Source organism: Indicator indicator, chromosome 20 (assembly GCF_027791375.1).
Source record: "Indicator indicator isolate 239-I01 chromosome 20, UM_Iind_1.1, whole genome shotgun sequence".
Classification (NCBI taxonomy): domain Eukaryota; kingdom Metazoa; phylum Chordata; class Aves; order Piciformes; family Indicatoridae; genus Indicator; species Indicator indicator.
Genome location: NC_072029.1, coordinates 5,457,521 through 5,477,376, shown reverse-complemented (window position 1 = coordinate 5,477,376; position 19,856 = coordinate 5,457,521). Strand labels below are relative to the sequence as shown.

Here is a 19,856-nt window from a genome sequence, read left to right as displayed (position 1 = left end):
AGAACCTTCCCTGTGGGGACAGGCTGAGAGAGTTGGGGCTGTTCAGCCTGGAGAAGAGAAGGTTCTGGGGACACCTTCATGCAGACTTCCAGTACCTTAGAGCAACCTTCCAGTAGAAAGCCAAGGTGCAAGACACTTGAGCAGCAGACTTAGTTGCATAAAAACAATTTCTTGGGCAGAAGCATTTATGCAGTTCCAGTGGAAACAGCTTTTGATGGAGTGGAGCCTAGGCAGGGTGTTTGGACATAAGCCTGTTGAAACAGCTCTCAGCTCACCCTCTCTTTAGTTGTGATTTTACTTGGATTCAGCTCCTGTTCAGATGCTGCTGTGACAGATCCAAGTAGAGGACTCCATCTTTTTCTCATTCTGAAATTGTTGATGTCTCACTGCCTCCAATTTCCTGTCCCTGTACACCCCAGGCGCTGGAACGCTTCTCTCCGTGCTTTTGCTGTGAGCCACTCTCACCGCCCTCCAGTGTAAAGAGACCACATTGCAGAGACATTATCTGCAGAGCTGCTATTCATAAGTTTTAATTTGCACCCATCCAACAGTTTAGCTGTTCTGATATGGAGTCCAAGAGTTTTGATTGCTAAGATGTAGTTTGCTGGCAAACCCTGGGCAGGTTCTCAGGGAATTACAGTGCAAGAGCTTTGCAGATGGTTGGAGATGTGCAGAGGTACTCGACAGGGTAGCACAGCCAGACTTGCCCAATGTTGGAGTGGAGTGTGTAGAAAGACACTGATGGTACTGATGGCCCTTGAGCCTTTTTTAGAATCACAGGATCACAAAATAGTTTGGGTTGGAAGGGACCTCCAAAGGTCATCCAGTCTGACCCCATCTGCACTCAGCAGGGACATCCCCAACTAGATCAGGTTGCCCAGAGCCCTGTTGAGCCTCACCTTGAATATCTCCAGGGATGGAGCCTCAACCATCTCCTTGGGCAACCTGTTCCAGTGTTCCACCACCCTCATACTAAAGAACTTGTTCCTCACATCCAATCTCAATCTGCTCTTTTCTAGTTTGAAGCCACTGCTCCTTGTCCTGTCCCTGCAGGCCTTTGCAAGCAGTCTCTCTCCATCCTTCTTGTAGCCCCCTTCAGGTGCTGGAAGTTTGCTATTAGGTCTGCCTGGAGCCTTCTCTTCTCCAGGCTGAACACCCCCAGCTCCCTCAGCCTGTCCTGTTAGCAGAGCTGCTCCAACCCCCTGAGCAATTTTGTGTCCCTCCTCTGGACCTGCTTCATCAGGTCCATATCCTTCCTTTCTTCCATATAGTTTTTTGGTAGTGTTGAATCACTGACTTTTTCAGATTTAAAACATCTTGGAATCAGAAACTTTCTGCTTTCAGGCAGTTTGATCAAGTATGAGAAATGCTTCAGAGCCATGAGTTGTGAAAATGGCCTTTGGACTGGATTAAGAGGGAAAATGTCTGAAATGGCTTTGTGTAAGTTCTAAAGACTGCCTGAGAAAATGGCAAAATGCAGTCTCAGGGCATTTTGGCTTTGTTTGATTTTATTCCCTACAATTCTTTTATTTTTATTGTAGTTTTTTTCCCCCTTTTTTTTTATTTTGGTCCCTTTTAATGAAAATTCCTTTAGCCATCTAAGAACAGTAAAAACCAAGAATATGAAATCCTTGACCCTACAGTCCCTTGTTTCAGCCAAACTCATTCATCAGTGGCCCTTTAGGAATCCACAGCTCCTTGACTTCCCTAAGGGGTGCCCAGTCTGTAGCTTCCAATTCATATAAAAATCTTGAAGAGAGTTGAGCCTGCCCTTGGCCATTTCCAGTTCTTGCATTACCATGGAATCATAGAATGGTTTGGGTTGGAAGGGACTTTACAGATCATCTAGTTCCAACCCCCTTGCCATGGGGGGCACACCTTCCACTAGACCTGGTTGCTCAAGGCCCCATCCAACAGGGCCAAATACAACATACTGAAACTCAGGGTGTGGTGAAGACCATGAACATTCCTGTCAAGGCAGATGTGGTCTGAGGGGTCCTGCCCTCTCATTCTACCCTGTTTGATCTTTCCTTGATGGACATCAGGCATGGTCATAGAATGGTTTGGGCTGAAAGAGACCTCGAAGATCAACCATCAGCCTAACACCACCATATCCCCAAGTGCTGTGTCCACAGGTTTCTTGAACACCTCCAGGGACAGTGACTCCACCACCTCCCTGGGCAGCCTGTTCCAATCCCTGACCACTCTTGCAGCAAGGAAATGTTTCCTAATCCCCAACCTAAACCTCCCCTGGTGCAATTTCAAGCCACTTCCTCTTCTTCTGTCACCTGGTACTAGAGAGAAGAGACCAACCCCACTCCTTTCAGGCAGTTGTAGAGACACAACCTCCTGCAAGTGGTTGCCATTATTTGTGGGGCTATGCAGTGCCTCAGAGTAAGGCAAGGGGATATTTTGAAGCAGTTTATTGGCATAGCTGCCTGCTGTGTACAGGGAAGTGGAGAAGGGAAACCACCTTTGACATTGCCTTAGCTTTTGAGGATTTAATATCTGCTTTGTAGTGGCTGAGTAACTTTTTAGGGTAGGGATGGAAGGCAGAGTGTTTCTGAGGTCATTATTCACAGCTCTCCAGTGATGATAAAAGCAAGAGGATCTTCCTTGTTGAATTCTTGCTCTGCTTTTTGTGTATTTGTGGTGTTTGTGGCCTCCTGTGTTGTTTGTTCAACTGCTAGGTGCTTCTCTTACTGCAAATGGGTCTGGACTAAGGCAAAGTGCCAAAAAACCCCAAGAGAATAATCTGTCTTCTAGACTCCATTTATATTTTTAGTGGGGTTTTTTTTGGCTTCCCCCCTTCCCCCTCCAGGAAAAGTTAATCTTGGTTTGTTAATGGGTTGCTTTACTGCCAAGTATCAAGCATACCTACAAGAAAAAGGAGCAGTATTTCCTCCAGTCTAAGATTTTATGTGCAGAGTGAGATGGACCCTTGGCTGCTTTGTGCTGACCTCATGAGTGGATTGAGAGAGTCCTGGCTGATGGTATGAATGTGAGCAGCTTGCTTTGTTCAGGCTCTGTTGGATCTGCCCTTTCACTGTGCAGAATTGTGATGGTTTTAAGACTGTCTTTAATCTTTTCTTCTCACAAAGTTTGAGCAGAGAAAGTGAAAGGATGTAAATAAATCACTATTGGGTGTAAGAAAGCAAAATAGTGATTGTTCTAAACACTTGCATTGGAGAGAGAGAGAAATATTTAAGAGTCAGTACTCAAAACAAGGTAGGGCAGTCAGTCTTGGGCAGTCATCTCTCAGTTTCTCTCCCTGCTTCTTTTCTCTCCGTGCTTCTTTTCTCTCCCTGCTTCTTTTCTCTCCCTGCTTCTTTTCTCTCCGTGCTTCTTTTCTCTCCCTGCTTCTTTTCTCTCCCTGCTTCTTTTCTCTCCGTGCTTCTTTTCTCTCCCTGCTTCTTTTCTCTCTCCTGGCTGAAGATAACATACACCCACCTACTGACCTTGACAAGCTAAGTCTAACAAACCTCTCTCTGCTTCTTGGCTTTCTTCCCTTTTTCCTGCTCTGGGAGGGGGGAGGAAAAGAAGCACAGCCCCTCTCTTTTGGGGGCCCAAGGGGCTTGCTTGTGTTTTTCTGTTGATTGTACATATTTGTAAATGTTGTGAGTAGTGGATATTTGTACAGATTCATTGCATTTCATCACAGATTGTAGTTTTGCCTGTAAATACAGCTTTCATTTGCTTCCAGACTGGTTATTATCAATGTGGGAGGGGGATTCCAGCTCTCCCACTGTAACAAGAATTTCACCTTATGAAGTGCTTTCACTTGCAAGTGTTTTCATGTGCAGTGATTTATTGCTGGTGTGTTTCTGAGGTTCATGCCACGCATCGCTTCTCAAGGGATCAGTTTCTCAGGGCAGTCACCACTGAAGGTGTTCTGTGTTTGGGAGGCTGCACTGAGTTTTGGAGCCCAGAGAGAGGTGTTAGGAGCCACCAGCTGGGGTTTTGGTGGTGAGCTGCTAAAAAGTGTCTCTGTAGGAAATGACCACGTTTATGACTGAGTCACCAGGGGGTAGGAGACATTTGGATTTCAAAACTAAATTTCAAGGATTCCAGTTTGTCATAGGTTGAAGCTGAAGCTGTCTGTGGGGGGTTGTTGCTGTGGGCATTTACTGCAGTGTCCCAGGATTTGTGTGACTGCCCTCAGTCTGAATTTTCATAGAATCATAGAATGGTCTGGGTTGGAAGGGACCTCCAAAGGTCATCCAGTCCAATCCCCTCTGCAGTCAGCAGGGACATCCCCAACTAGATCAGGTTGCCCAGAGCCCTGTTGAGCCTCATCTTGAATATCTCCAGGGATGGAGCCTCAACCCCCTCCCTGGGCAACCTGTTCCAGTGTTCCACTACCTTCATGGTGCAGAACTTGTTCCTAACACCCAATCTAAATCTGCTCTTTTTTAGTTGGAAGCCATTGCTCCTTGTCCTGTCCTTGCAGGCCTTTACAAACAGTTGCTCTCCATCGTTTTTGCAGCCCCCTTCAGGTACTGGAAGGCTGCCATTAGGTCTGCCTGGAGCCTTCTCTTCTCCAGGCTGAACACCCCCAGCTCCCTCAGCCTGTCCTGTTAGCAGAGCTGCTCCAACCTCCTGATCATTTTTGTGTCCCTCCTCTGGACCTTCTCCATCAGGTCCATGTCCTTCCCATATTGAGGGTTCCAGACCTGCACACAGTACTCCAGGTGAGGCCTCAGCAGAGCAAAGTGGCAGAATCACCTCTCTGGCTCTTTTAATGCAGCCCAGGATGCAATTTGCCTTCTGTGCTGCAAGCTCACACTGCCTGCTCCTGTCCAGCTTCTCATTCAGCAGCACCCCCAAGTCCTTTTTATCAGGGCTAATTTTATCACCTCCTCCCCCAGCCTGTAATGACAGTGAGGATTGTCCTGGCCCAGGTGCAGAACCCTGCACTTGCTCTCATGGAACCAATTTTGAATGATGAATATATGTTGAAAGAAAAAGCAAAGGTTCTGAACACTGAGGGTTGGGATGGGCTGGACAGACTGTGTTCTGTAGCCTTGTGAAACTGCACTTTTGTGACTTGGGGGTATTTTGTCCTCTTTATCACCATCATAATGTGAAGTGCTTGCTGGTGAGCTAAACCTAAGCCAACCTTGACCTAAAAGTTTGGTGCTTAAGCTTTATGTTTTCTGGCTGTTATTTGTGTAAAGGAGAACCCTGTTCTTTTTTACTACTACTCTGGATGTGTGTAAGGAATAAAGTAGGGAATATAGGAAGCAAAAGGAAGGTGTTATGGATAAGAAGGCTGAATCCATCTGTTGAGTTGTGGGTCCTGACTCTGTCTTTGCTGTGGTTTTGTTTGTTGCTTAACGGTGAATTAAAATTTTCCAGATTTTATCTTGCTTCTTTATGCTGAAATTGAGATCCCCTGGCATGATTAGCAGAAGGACAAGGAACTGAAGTCCAGAGTCTGAACATACTCAAGTGTTAGGAATCTGAGAGTGAGCAGCCTGAGGCCCCCCCTGTGTATTTTTGGAAGTGAAGCTTTCTTTCACCTCAGTTTGCAGACTGCCCTAGAAGTGTGGATGATGCCATTCCTGCTTTCCAGGGTGCATTATGAAGGTTGATTAATGACTGTGATGAGAGCTATAAAAAAAAAAAGGCTCCTGAGGAAACTAATTTCCCTACCTTGATGGTGGGATTTGAATGGTCCAAGAAAAGGAGACAGCCACATGTGGAACCTTCTCTGCTGTGTACAGAAGAAAGCAGGAGGTCTTGTCAAAGGATAATATATGAATGCCTGATTAAAGACAATATCCTAATGCATACGGGCAAGAGGGACAAATTCAGCTTGTCCAGGCAGCCATTCCCTAATTTATGAATGTTTGACTTTGCCATCTTCTAAATACTCTTTTCATGCAGTGGTTTGGTTGTTTTTTTTTTTTTTCATGTGTAATTTATGTTTCAAATGGGAAGAGCTGGTGGACTCATCATGAGGAGAGGCTGGAACCTGAGGCTGTCTGTTAAAGACATTTAGCTATAGCTGTATTTTTTTGTGTGAAAATGAGTGCTTGGTTGATGCTGTGTTGGCATCTGCAATTCTGTGGTGTAAGAGACTAAGTCTTGTCTCTCTTGATGTGAATCAATAAAGATAAAACCACCTTTGCTCCTGGCCCAGGCAATAGCTGATGTGTAGTGGGCAGAGGCCACTGGATAAGGACTCTCTGGAATGTGCCTAGACAAGAGCATCTCTACCCATCAGCTACCCTGGAAAGGGAAGATGGTGAAAAGATTCACCACCCAGACACATACCTAAAAAATCCCCGTGACTGAAAAACTGTATAAAAGACCTGAGCCAGTCCTGCTCAGGAGAAGAAAAACTGAGAAGATACTGTGCAGCCTGGAAGCAGTCCAGGAACTCTCTCTTCACCACCACCAGGCAAGCCATGCCCTAAGTTCTGCCTGCTGTATCTCATGGAGAAGGGAAGAGATATCTTTACTGAAGAGACCACATGTTGGAGGCTGCTCAGAGAAAGACTTGGACTTTGGGATCTCTCCCTCCCCTCCTCCAGGACAGACAGCACAAGCTGACAAGGATGACATCTTCTCCAAACCAAAGCAGCAGCACCCTTCCTCCAAGGACCCAAATAGTCTTGGGGCTGGGGGGGGAGGGTGGTAATATAATTCCTCCAACCCCCCCTCCTCCCCTCTCTCCTTTGCTTCCCTCCCCTCTCTCCATTGCTTCCCTCTCCCTCTCCATTGCTTCCCTCTCCATTGCTTCCCTCTCCATTGCTTCCCTCTCCATGGCTTCCCTCTCCATGGCTTCCCTCTCCATTGCTTCCCTCCCCATTGCTTCCCTGTTTCTCTCTCCATTTCTTCCCTCTCTCTTTCTCTTCTTCTGTTCCATCCACTTTGTTCTGTCAATAAGTATCCTCCAGGGCTCTTGATATTTTGGCCTTCTTTGTGTCTCTAATTTCACACCATGGGAATGTCCAAAAGGAACTGAGTCTCTTTCCCCTCTCCGGACCGAGACGCGTGGTTACTGCTCTGAGAATGAAGTGACCACAGGGAGTGATCCTCCACCAGTACTTGTGGAGGCTGAGCCCATGGCACCCATGGAAGAGGTGGTTGCTGGGGCACTGGGGAGTTCTGTCTGTGCCTGGGGATGAAGGCAGGCTTCTCCTGTAACACCTGAAAGCCTTTCACAAGTGCTTTATTTACAGTGAAAAGGAATTGCTGCATTGCTGAGGGGCACGTTGTGGCAAAGGAAAACAACCCTGTTGCTCTGTATTTTTTTCTGTTCTGTAGGTAAAATACAAAAGGGACTTTGAAGAAAGCAAAGGAAGAGGATTCAGTATCGTGACCGACACGCCCGAGTTACAGAGACTGAAAAGGACTCAGGAACAAATCAGTAATGTATGTGACTGCCACCTCAAGTGCTTGTAGGTGGAGAAATAGTGTGTCTAAGAAAAAGTGTGTTTGGTGGGGGTGCTGATGGAGTCTGTGAGAGTGAAGAATCTGATCTTGGTGCCTGTCAGGTTTGGGAGTGTGTGTACCTGGATACCAGGGACTTGCACAGCACATGGGCAATGTGTGTTCACCTCTCCAGCTTTCACCAAGGCTGCTCAAAGGATTTGTCTGTACTAAAATGATCTGACACTTCCTATTTTATGTTTTTCCTTAATAGATTGGCCAGCAAGTAAGAACACTGCTGTAACTTTTTATTGGTGTGTAAATGATAATATAAATGAGCTATAAAGTTTTCTCTTTTTTCTTTTTAGCAGGCTGTCAAAAGTGGCCTAGCTGGCAGGATGGAGTTTTCTAGAAGCAGAAAAAGTTGTGACTCTGGGTTTTAAGAGAAATAAATGTAAGGTGGTGTTCTGAAAGATGAGGAAAGAATGGCAAGTAGCAGAATTTAGCCATGTGTTTTGTTAGCTTACAGCTTGAATGTAGAATGCTCTCAGGAGTGGGTTTTTTACAGCTGAGACTTTTCCTCTTTTCACTAGGAATGTTCTTTGTTCTGTTCCCTTGTCACTGCATGGTGGAATATTGGGGACTACGTAGTGCACATCATATGTCTGAAAGTAAGAGCTAGGGGGACCTGTCATTCCTCCTGGTTGTTTTTCTGCTGCAAGAATTTGTCTCTGAAGGTTGTTTCATGATTTCCTTACTGGTTTTGGATCGTTCCTTGTAGCCATGAAACACCAGCATGGTTTCAGAGGCACCCTGTGTAAGTACAGTCAGAGGAAAGTGATGGTTTGTTTACTTGAAAGAAAGAAAGAAACAAAGAAAAAAAGAATATTTCAGGTGGGGCTGTTGTGGTGGGTTGAAATTAATCCCCCAATTAATGTGGAGAAAGCTGCCCCCAGAATAAATGGCCAGACTCAGCTCACTGTAGGATGGAAGCAGATGAAGCTCTATTTACAAGCAAACTACAACCTAGAAATATGAAATGCAACGAATATGTACAAACTAGACAATAGATGTACAACATAGGTATGTTTTTACAATTTATAAACAGCACAGAAACTCCTCAGACCCCCCCTGGATGAAGCCAGGGGACCCATTCACCTCCTCCCCCACTCCTTCCCCTTACCTCACACAGTAGGCAAAACAGAGATTCCCCTGGCAAGAGAGATGCTGCAAGCAGAAGTGACAGAAGAATAAAAGAGAGCAAGAACTGTTTGTGCCTCTACTCTATATGCCCATTACCAAGTCGATGAATTCTATAGACCTTATCATTTTCCTTTTGTATCCAGTGGTAATAATTTTACTTTCAGTCTTTACAGTCAGGGCCTAGGCTGAAGTTCCCCCTTCAAATGATAAGAGCTGTGTTTGAAAAGAGTCTCTAACAAGTACAAGTTTAGCAGAGCCATGGAGATGCTCCATTCACTAACTAAGATTTTGGATGTTCAGAGCTGGTCTTTGAGGTGAAAAATTAGGGCTCACTTCCTGGAGCCTTGGCCAGTGGGGAGGAGAATTCATTTAAGAGCTGTGATAAGGTGAGAACAAAAGCTCATCTCTTCCATCAGCTGAAATTTCTGGTGTGTAGGAGTGAAAGATGTGCTCTTCACAGTGGCAAAAAGCATGGCCAAGAAGACTTCCATTTGGGGGCTGGGAAACTTGAGTGAGTCCCTGGTTTTAATCAACTGCACTTTTTTTTCTTCTTTTTGTTCAGACCAGGAACTGAAATTAGGTCTTCTCATGACCTACATAGCTTGCTGGAGGAAGAGTGATTCTTTTGTGTGGGGTAGTTCTGGAACACGTCAAGGAGATGAAACAAGCAATGCCCTGATGAATACTTAATCCCTTGCATGGGTCTGCTCTGCCAGAGGAGTACCCTACTGCCATACTCAGGCTTGGATATTGGCATGCTAAGAAATTTAATTAGATCTCCCAAGCCCAGTACCCTCCACATCAGAATATAGGACAGTATGACACAGCTCACTTGCACACTTTTCCTTTCTCTCCTTCAAAGCTTGTTGGGTTTCCTGTTGTGGGAAAAGGGGATCATAAATCCCAAAAGTAGTTTTGTGAACTAGGAGAGTTTTCTTCCCACCTCTGCTTTGGAGTGGGACAAGGGGATTTCTTTTCTGACAGATGATGTTGTTATGATTTATGATATCAAAGCTATCTCCCTGCTTTTTCAGACCCAGGAATGTAATTTTAAATGTGAAAATTGGTTTGTTTTTTTTTTGTTTCATTTTTCCCTCAGTGGTTGGATATGCCACTCATGTCTCTTCATTCCTAGCTGCCCGTCCTCGATAGTGCAGAGCTGTTTTCTTTTTCTGATGTCTGTAACTGACAGAGATTCCAAGTCACAGCCTCTATTAGAAATAAGTGATCTTGAAGAGTGAAATGGAATTCTAAAATGTACATGATAAAGTAAGATGCATCCCATTTATGCTTACACTACAATAATCTGATTTATAGCATTAACTCCTAGAGAGAGAATTCTGCATTGGCCACAGCTTAAATCTCATCAGAAACCTCCTGTATTAGAGAAATGCCTTCCACACAGAGTAGTTTCTGTGTTTATCAGCTAAACATCATGGACTAGAAGGATCTGATTAAGGTGTCAAGACCCTGAAAGGTAAGCACTTGAATAATTTGAAAGCAGTTTGACTTTTCCTATAGAGCAAAATGGAAGCATACTAAGATCTCTCTTTTAATTTTCAGTGGTTTGATTTCACCTTGAAACAGTAGAAACTTCCCAAAGAACCTCTGTCAAACAAAATTGTAACTGCTTCATTGAAGAGGTAAGTGAGCACAGTTAAGTGTGTAGCTGCTCTTGATGGAGATGATTAAAAGGGAACCAAAGCTAATAGATAGGATTTAGCAGAAAGCTTTGGAAAATGTTGGCTTTTTGTCCTGATATGAAGTGTTGCAGCCTACAGGAACATTAGCACAGTACTCTGATTTTTTTAGAGAGTCTCTCCTGTTATCAGTATAAAGCTTCTGAGGATAGAGGATAGGGGAAGGAGGGGGAGGAGAGTGGGCTGATGGAGGGGGTTGGATTTTGGTTGCTATTTTGCTACCAGCAAGCCTTTCTGTGAAGGCTAAGACCAAAAGTGTGGAATTCATTTTGTGGCTCAGTGGATGTATCAGGACCAGAATGGAGTTGCTTAGAAAAGAATGATGATGTCCCATGTGTTGGAGCATTAACAACTGAATTCTGCAGGTGTACAACATGCTTGTTAGAATCATGAAACCTTTCTGGGAAATTTGGGTTTAGCAGCCCCAGGTGACAACTGTTACAGCACTGAGTTATCTTGAGATGTGTAAATCACACACACCAGCCTGCTGGGCTGCTTTGAGTTAGGGAATCACAGAATGGTAGGGCTTGGAAGGGGCCTCTGGAGATCAGTGAGTCCAACCCCCCTCACAAGGCAGGTGCACCTAGAGAAGGACACACAGGAACACTGTCAGGTGGGTATTGAATGCCTCCAGAGATGGAGACTCCACACCCTCTCTAGGCAGTCTGGTCCAAGGCTCCAGCACCCTTAAATTAGTTCCAGTTCAGGTTTAGATCACACAGAATCACAGAAACATCCAGGCTGGAAAAGCCCCTCAGGATCACCAAGTCCAACCAAGAACCCTGCTCTACAAGGTTCACTCCTAAACCATATCCCCAAGCACCACATCCAAACCACCTTTAAACACATCCAGGGTTGGTGACTCCACCACCTCCCTGGGCAGCACATTCTAATGCCTGACCTCTCCTACTGGGAAAATTTTTTTCCTAGTGTCCAGTCTAAACCTACCCAGTGGCAGCTTGAGGCTGTTCCCTCTTGTTCTATTACTAACTACCTGTGAGAAGAGACCAGCACCAACCTCTCCACAACCTCCTTTCAGGTAGCTGTAGACAGCCAGGAGGTCTCCCCTCAGCCTCCTCTGTTTCACACTAACCATCCCCAGCTCCTTCAGTCACTCTTCATCAGATTTATTCTCCAGGCCCCCACAGCTTCCTTGCCCTCCTCTGCACTGGCTCCAGCACATCTTGAAACACGTCTTATGTTCAAGTTTGTGCCCATTACCACTTGTCCTGTCACTGGGCACCACTTGAAAAAGTCTGGCCCCATCCTCCTGACACCCTCCCTTTAAATATTGATCAGCATTGATGAGCTCTCCCCACTCCCCCCCTGCATAAACTGAGCAGCTTTTTTCCTGCTGACTTTGCAGGGTTTTTAGCAACCTTTGCATGGCTGAGCAGGCATTTCAAAATGTAAATAAATTACTACAAATTAATATGTGTGTGAAAATGTTTATAAGTATTATGAGGATTTTATAATTATTATGTAAGCTTATTAATATCCTCTCAGTCATTCCAAATACAAAATTTCCATGCAGATGTGACTGTTTCTTGGCATTGAGTGTGTAGTTAATACACACAAAATTCATAGATTCGTAGAATGGTTTGGGTTGGAAGGGACCTTAAAGATCACCTAATTCCATGGGCAGGGACACCTTCCACCAGCCCAGGTTGCTCAAGGCCTCATCCAACCTGGCCTTGGACACCTCCAGGGATGGGGCATCCACAACCTCCCCTGGGCAACCTGTTCCAGTGTCACCACCCTCACTAGAAAGAATTTCTTCCTAATATCCACTCTCAATCTGCCCTCCACTAGCCTATACTCAAGCTTTACACTGCTCACACAGAGAAATGAGTCAATTTTGTTAAAAGACCTTGCAGTGTTTTGGCTTCCTCTCAGACTTTGAGAGGATTTTCAGTCAGGATCACACAGAATCACAGAACGCATCCAGTTAGAAAAGACCTCCAAGCTCATCCAGTCCAACTCTTGACCCAGCACTGAAGAGTCAACACTAAACCATGTCCCTAAGCACCAGCTCCACACACTGCTTGAGCACCCCCAGGGATGGTGACTCCAGCACTGCCTTGGGCAGAACATTCCAGTGTTTGAGAACCCTCTCTGTAAAGAAATATTTCCTAATCTCCAGCCTGAATGCAAATATTCTCAAGAAGAAAACAAACCCCAGGGATTTTTAGAGGGGATTTTGCCAGTAGCTTAACTATAGACTGATATTATAGAGGAAAGAGTGAGGGTGGCAAAAGGAACAGAATATAGAAGATGGCAGAAATCTTTTTATTGATCTATCCTGACACATGGCTAAATGAAGATGTGGGAACTCAGTCTAATAATATTTCCTTTGGGGAAATGGAACACTTCCAGCAGGTTGCAGCAATGAGCTGCAGCTTACTGCCTCTGCACTTTCATGTCAAGATATATGGCCTGGAGCATGTTTTATCCTATGTGAAAGAAGTTGCTCTTTCTGAAATCTGGTCCTGGTAAATGTCTGCAAAGTCTAAAGCAAAACAGGTGTCTGTACAAATTGATGGAGTGAGAAGCTTTCATTAAGATGAAGGCCAGTGCTTGGATAGCAGAGGCTGCTGACTTAGCTGTATGGCTGGAAGGGTGCATGGAAGCTTTCACAGTGGGTGCCCTCCTTACACTGGGAGCCTTGTAAGCATTTCTCACTTCCACAGAGATGCTGTTCTGAGCTGAGGTCATGTGTGAGCAGGAAGCAAGCAGCAGACACCTGCCCTTCTTCCCTTGGAGAGCCAGCAAGTGGAGTCATGCAGTTCGTTTGTGACTGCTCTTCTGGGAGGTTTGGGCAGTGGATGAAAGGAAAGCTACACCTTTAGGTTAAAAAAAAAAAAAAAAGGAAACTAAACCAGATTAAATCTGGTCTACAAACCACTTTTCCAAGGTGTCCTCTTTTGGTGAAGACCTTGAGTTAGGAAGGATGGTAGTGTTAGTGAAATGAAGGTCACTGAAGCACCTGGGGAGGTGTGGACGTGTCTGCCTCATGGCATGGGAGCTGAACTCCTCACTGAAGATAGTGCAGCCTGTGCTGGATGCAGAGAGAGAATGAAGCTCCTCTCACATTCTCCGAAGCAGGGTATGAGACAGGCTGTGGATTCATTCTCTTTAATGACATCTGCTGCATGTTAGACTGGATCAATGGGCTGACACCACTTGTATGAGATTCAACAGGGCCAAGTGCTGGGTCCTGCATTTGGCTAACAACAATCACCTGCAGTGCTCCAGGCTTGGAGCAGAGTGGGTGGAAAGCTGCTCAGCAGAAAGACCTGGGGGTGCTGGCTGACAGCCAAGGGAAGATGAGCTAGCAGTGTGCTCAGGTGGCCAAGGAGGCTGCCAGCATCCTGGCTTGGATCAGGAATAGTGTGGCCAGCAGGACCTGGGAAGTGATTGTCTCCCTGTACTGGGCACTGGTGAGGCCACACCTTGAGTCCTGGGTTCAGTTTTGGGACCTTCACTCCAAGAAAGACACTGAGGTGCTGGGGTGTGCCCAGAGAAGGGCAGTGAAGCTGGGGAAGGGTCTGAAGGGCAGGGCTGGTGAGGAGCAGCTGAGGGAGCTGGAGTTCTTCAGTTTGAAGAGGAGGCTGAGGGGAGACCTTATTGCTCTCTACAACTCCCTGAAAGGAGGTTGAATCCAGGTGGGTGTTGGTCTCTTCTCCCTAGTAGTAAGTGATAGAATGAGAGGAAATGGCCTGAAAGGTTTAAGTTGGATATTAGGAAAAAATTCTGTTCTGCAAGAGTGGTCAGGCACTGGAACAGGCTGCCTGGGGAGGTGGTTGAGTCCCCATCCCTGGCAGACATGGCACTTTGGGACATGGTTTAATGGCCATGGTGGTGTTGGGTGGATGGCTGAACTTAGAGGTTTCTTCCAACTGCAACAATTCTATGATTCTATGTTTGGTTTTTTAAGTATCAAGAGACAGCAGTTAATTTTATACAATTCCAGGGGAAGCAGTGGAGGGAGAAGATTTCCCCCCAAATTTAACTCAACTAAATAACTGATGTCTGGAGAAAGACACAAAAGATAGGGGGTTGGTATATGTGATATAACTATGTCTTCATGTAGCAGCTCAAAGGGGACACAGACAACCTTTCTGCTGTACTTGTGCACACTTGAAATCAGCAACTGATGGTTGAGCCCTGGCTCTGTTTGTGGGAGCCACAACCAACCTGTTTCCTTGCTCACACATAAAATGTCTCTTCAGTTGCCAAAACAGATTGTGGAGAGAGTTGCCAGGAGAAGATGTTAACAACAAGGCCCTCGAGCTCCCTTTGTAGGATAGTGTAAAGCCTACAGATCCTCATCTCTAAAGGCTATTTTCTTTTTCTCCTCCATTGAATCCAGGTGAAGAACAACAGTGTGAAAGGGAACAGGAAAAACTGACAAGAAGATCCGTGTCCGCATTGCACGAAAGGAGCTGTGGCACATCAGCAGAGAGCAGAGAGGGTAAGCATCTTAAACCCCAGCCTGGGAGAGCTGAGGTTGCTCTGCAGCCAGCCAGCCAGCACTGGGATTTGCACTGTTTCTGAAGCAGTTCCCACTTTCTCTGACTCTCTTTATATTCTTAAGCAGGATTTTGTTGTTGTCATTTCATTTGGGAAATGTGTATTTAATCATCTCTGGCAACTGTGTCTAGTAACAGACAAATCCTTGCTGAGCAGGAGATGAAGTGCTGGGTGCCTGTTGCAGGCATGGAAGGCTTGGGGCACCACCATACTGATTGTCTTCTGCTTCCTCTGCCAGTTAACATGAACTGAAACTCCAAGAGCTATTCCCAGAATCAGACAATGCATGGGGTTGGAAGGGGCTCTCAAACTCATCTTGTCCAACCCCCTGCAGGCAGCAGGGACACCTCCAACTAGAGCAGGCTGCCCAGGGACACAGCAAATCTGATTCTGAATGGCTCCAGGGATGGCACTTCACCCACATCCCTGGGCAGCCTGTTCCAATGTTTCACCACTCACAGAACTTCCTCCTGATGTCCAACCTAAATCTGCCCTGCTCCAGTTCCAAACCATTGCCCCTTGTCCTGTCACTGCAGGCCCTTCTAAAGAGTCCCTCCCCAGCCTTCCTGTAGGTTGTCTTCAGATAGTGCTTTCACTTCTCCAGGCTGAACAGCCCCAAATCCTTCAGCCTGTCTTCATAGGAGAGATGCTCCAGCCCTCTGATCATCTCTGTGGCCCTCCTCTGGACCCACTCCAGCAGGTCCAAGTCTCTCTTGTGTTGGGGCCCCCATAGCTGGACACAGTACTCCAGATGAGGTCTCACCAGAGCAAAGTGGCAGAATCACCTCTCTCAACCTATTAGGAGCACCTGGCCTGCAAGGACTGTTTGAGGGAGCTGGGGGTGTTCAGGCTGGAGAAGAGGAGGCTGAGAGGAGACCTCATAGCTCTCTACTGCTCCCTGAAAGGAGGCTGGAGCCAGGAGGGGGCAGCCTCTGCTCCTCGCTGTCGAGTGACAGGACCAGAGGAAATGGTTTCAAGCTGCACCAGGGGAGGTTCAGGCTGGAGATGAGGGAACATTTATTCACTTGCAAGGGTTCTCAAACACTGGAATGGTCTGCCCAGGGCAGTGCTGGAGTCACCATCCCTGGAGGTGTCCAAGCCTTGTGTGGACCTGGTGCTTAGGGGCATGGTTTAGTGTTGATTCTTCAGTACTGGATGAGCTTGAAGGCCTCTTCCAACCAAGGATATTCTGTGATTGCTGCTTTGATCCTTGTGTAGAGCAATGGTCACCAAGCATTCAGCTGATAATGTTGTCTTCCATTTACTGTTTGTTCACTTTATGGTATGATAAACATAACATGTTGCAAACCCAAGCTGTGACTCCTTTGTGGAGCGATCCTCAAAGCTTCTTTCTCACTTCTTTAATGGCATTGAACAAAAGTGTTTTCAAAGTTGTTGAAGAAATGGGGGAGGCATCGTGGTCCCCTTTTCTGTGGTCCTTATTTACATGACCTAGAGCACAGAGATGAAACCATTTATCCTAAACCATTACCTGTAATGGGAGGCTGACATAGCAGGTAGAGGGAAGCACAACCTTTGCTAGGGAATTTTACAGCTGTTTGTAGGGGAGGGAAAGATCCCTGAGAATCCAGAGCAGGGTGCTTGTGATTCATCAGGAGTGGTGCTGACTTCTTTTTTTCTGTCCCCACAACTTTGTTGGTCTCCTTTTCTGAGTCCTTCTGATATACATGACAATAGCTCCCAACATGTGGGAAGAAGCAGTATTTTTAGAGCCCCAAAATGGCAAGCTGAAGGATACTTTTGGGAATGTCAGATACTTAGTACGATTATTATGCATGAATCTGTCAGTACAGGTGGGACTGAATAATTTAGTTGGCTTCTAACTGCAGGAAAAGTTCTGCTGAGCAGGTGGACTTTCAGTATGCCCCAATGTCTATCTCAGCCACGTTAGGTCACATTCCGTGGAAGCAGTAGAGCAGATATATCCCTTACATGGTGACATTCTTCACCTGCTGAAGATCAGCTTCTTGGTCCAGAGCAGGAGAAGCAGTAGAGTCTCACTGATTTTGCTATAAGATAACTGCTTTTGTAACACAGGTGGAAAGGTGTGGAACTCTTCAGTAGAAAGAAAAGAAGCATTTGGCCACTGAGAATCTGGAAAACAAATTCCTGCCCAAGAATCCTGGAGTTGTTTCAATTAGAAAAGACCTCTAAGATCCCAATCATCAACCTAATCATCAACCCAATCTCACCATGGCTATTAAATCATGTCCCAGAGCGCCTTGTCCACAAGTTTCTTGAACACCTCCAGGGATGGTGACTTCACCACCCCCCTGGGCAGCCTGTTCTGGAGGGAACTGCATTTGGAAAAACTTAGCACTCAAACCAGGGCTTTGTAATGGCTGTTAGTGAGTTGTTGGAGCTGTTATATCCCATCCTGCCCATACCAGCAGCAGATGTGTAAATTCAGATGGCATCTGGGTCAGTCCTTTGAAACACTAACTGCAAATCTTGACTGAAGTTGTGATAAGCTGCTAGTGTGTGAGAGAAACATCACCTCAGCCAGCTGTGGCAAATGTGTCTGTCAGGCACAAGTCAGTTTGCACTTGAATGACCTTGGGACAATTTCTGCTTTCACCAGCCCCACAGCAAGGCTGGAGAAGTGACCTCAAAACAGTACTCACAAAGGTGAAGCTGAAACTGTCCTCAGAGATGCAGGGGGGGAGGGGAATATTTTGGGTTAAATGGACCTCTGGTAGTCAAAGCAAACAGATGTGACACCTTCGTAGCTGCCTCTTAAGCAGTGTTATTCCATAATGCTCTCTACAACTACCTGAAGGGAGGCTGGAGTGAGGTGGGTGTCAGTCTATTCTCCCTAGTATCAGGTGACAGAAAGAGAGAGAATGGCCTGAAATTGTGCCAGGGGAGGTTTGGGTTGGAGATCAGGAAACATTTCTTGCCTGCAAGAGTGGCCAGGGATCATAGAATCATAGAATCAAGAAGGCTGAAAGAGACCTCAAAGGTCGTCGAGTCCAACCTGTCACCCTACACCTCATGACTATCTAAACCATGGCACCAAGTGCCACGTCCAATCCCCTCTTGAACACCTCCAGGGATGGGGACTCCACCACCTCCCTGGGCAGCACATTCCAATGGCCAACCACTCTCTCTGTGAAGAACTTTCTCCTCACCTCCAGCCTAAACCTCCCCTGGCACAGCTTGAGACTGTGTCCTCTTGTTCTGGTGCTGGTTGCCTGGGAGAAGAGACCAAACCCCTCCTGGCTACAACCTCCCTTCAGGTAGTTGTAGACAGCAATGAGGTCTCCCCTGAGCCTCCTCTTCTCCAGGCTAAACAGTCCCAGCTCCCTCAGCCTCTCCTCATAGGGCTTGTGCTCAAGGCCTCTCCCCAGCCTCGTTGCCCTTCTCTGGACATGCTCCAGCAATTCAACATCTTTCCTAAACTGAGGGGCCCAGAACTGGACACAGTACTCAAGGTGTGGCCTAACCAGTGCTGTGTACAGGGGTACAATGACCTCCCTGCTCCTGCTGGCCACACTATGCCTGATGCAGGCCAGGATGCCATTGGCTCTCTTGGCCACCTGGGCACACTGCTGGCTCCTGTTCAGCTGCTGTCACCCAGTACCCCCAGGTCCCTTTCCACCTGGCTGCTCTCCAGCCACTCTGACCCCAGCCTGTAGCTCTGCATGGGGTTGGTGTGGCCAAAGTGCAGCACCCGGCACTTGGACTTGTTGAATGCCATCCTGTTGGACTCTGCCCATCTGTCCAGCCTGTCAAGGTCCCTCTGCAGAGCCCTTCTACCTTCTAACAGATCAACATCTGCTCCCAGCTTGGGGTCATCTGCAAATTTACTGATGATGGACTCAATCCCCTCATCCAGATCATCAATAAAGAGATTGAACAGGATGGGGCCCAGCACTGATCCCTGGGGGACACCACTAGTGACAGGCTGCCAGCTGGCTGTGGCACCATTCACCACCACTCTCTGGGCTCTGCCCTCCAGCCAGTTCCTAACCCAGCGCAGAGTGCTGCCCAGGGAGGTGGTTGAGCCACTGTCCCTGGAGGTGTTCAAGAAACATAGATTCATGGGATCACAGAATTGTCAGGGTTGGAAGGGACCTCAAGGATCATCCAGTTCCAACCCCCCTGCCATGGGCAGGGACACCTCACACTAGAGCAGGTTGCTTAGAGCCACATCCAGCCTGGCCTGAAAAACCTCCAGGGATGAGGCTTCCACCACCTCCCTGGGCAACCTGTTCCAGTCTCTCACCACCCTCATGGGGAAGAACTTTTTCCTAACATCCAATCTGAACCTCCCCACTTCTAGTTTTGCTCCATTCCCCCCAGTCTTATCAGTACCTGACACCCTTAAAAAACCCCTCACCAGCATGTGGTCATGGCACCTGGGGCCATGGTGGTGTTGGTTGATGGTTGGGATGGATGATCTTAGAAGGCTGAAACAACTCAGTTTAATGGCCATGGTGGTGTTAGGTCAGTGGTTGAGACTGATGGTCTTAGAGATGTTTTTTAACTGGGACAGTTCTATGGTCTGGCATTATCCTGTAGGCTTGGTTTAATAAAAACTCACAAAAATGGTCTATATTATTGTAATCAATTATTTTTTTCCTGAGATTTCAGAAGTATTTTTTCCCCCAAAGTTCATATTGCTTAATTCCTTCTATATTATTGTGGTCAATTATTTTTTTTCCTGGGATTTCAGAAGTTTTTGTTGTTGTTGTTTCAAAGTTCATGTATTGCTCAATTCCTTCTATATTTTTCTGGTCATTTTTTTTCCTGGGATTTCAGAAGCCTTTTTTTAACCCCCAAAGTTCATATATTGTTCAGTTCCTTCTATATTATTGTGGTCAATTATTTTTTTCCTGAGATTTCAGAAGTAATTTTTTCCCCAAAGTTAATATGTTGCTTAATTCCTTCTATATTATTGTGGTCAATTATTTTTTCCCTGGCATTTCAGAAGTACTTTTTTTGTTTCAAAGTTCACATATTGCTTAATTCCTTCTAGATTATTGTGGTCAATTATTTTTTTCCCTGGGATTTCAG

At 46.2% G+C, this 19,856-nt stretch overlaps 1 protein-coding gene across 2 annotated transcripts in view; it reads left to right on the top strand.

Annotated features, from left to right (window-relative positions):
• Positions 1 to 19,856, top strand: part of NEBL (nebulette) — a 299,135-nt gene that overhangs the window by 112,508 nt on the left and 166,771 nt on the right. For both annotated transcript variants that reach the window (XM_054390030.1, XM_054390029.1), the window contains exon 4: positions 7,276 to 7,383. In XM_054390030.1, coding sequence (XP_054246005.1) covers positions 7,276 to 7,383 — 108 coding nt within the window. The remainder of the gene's footprint in view (positions 1 to 7,275; positions 7,384 to 19,856) is intronic.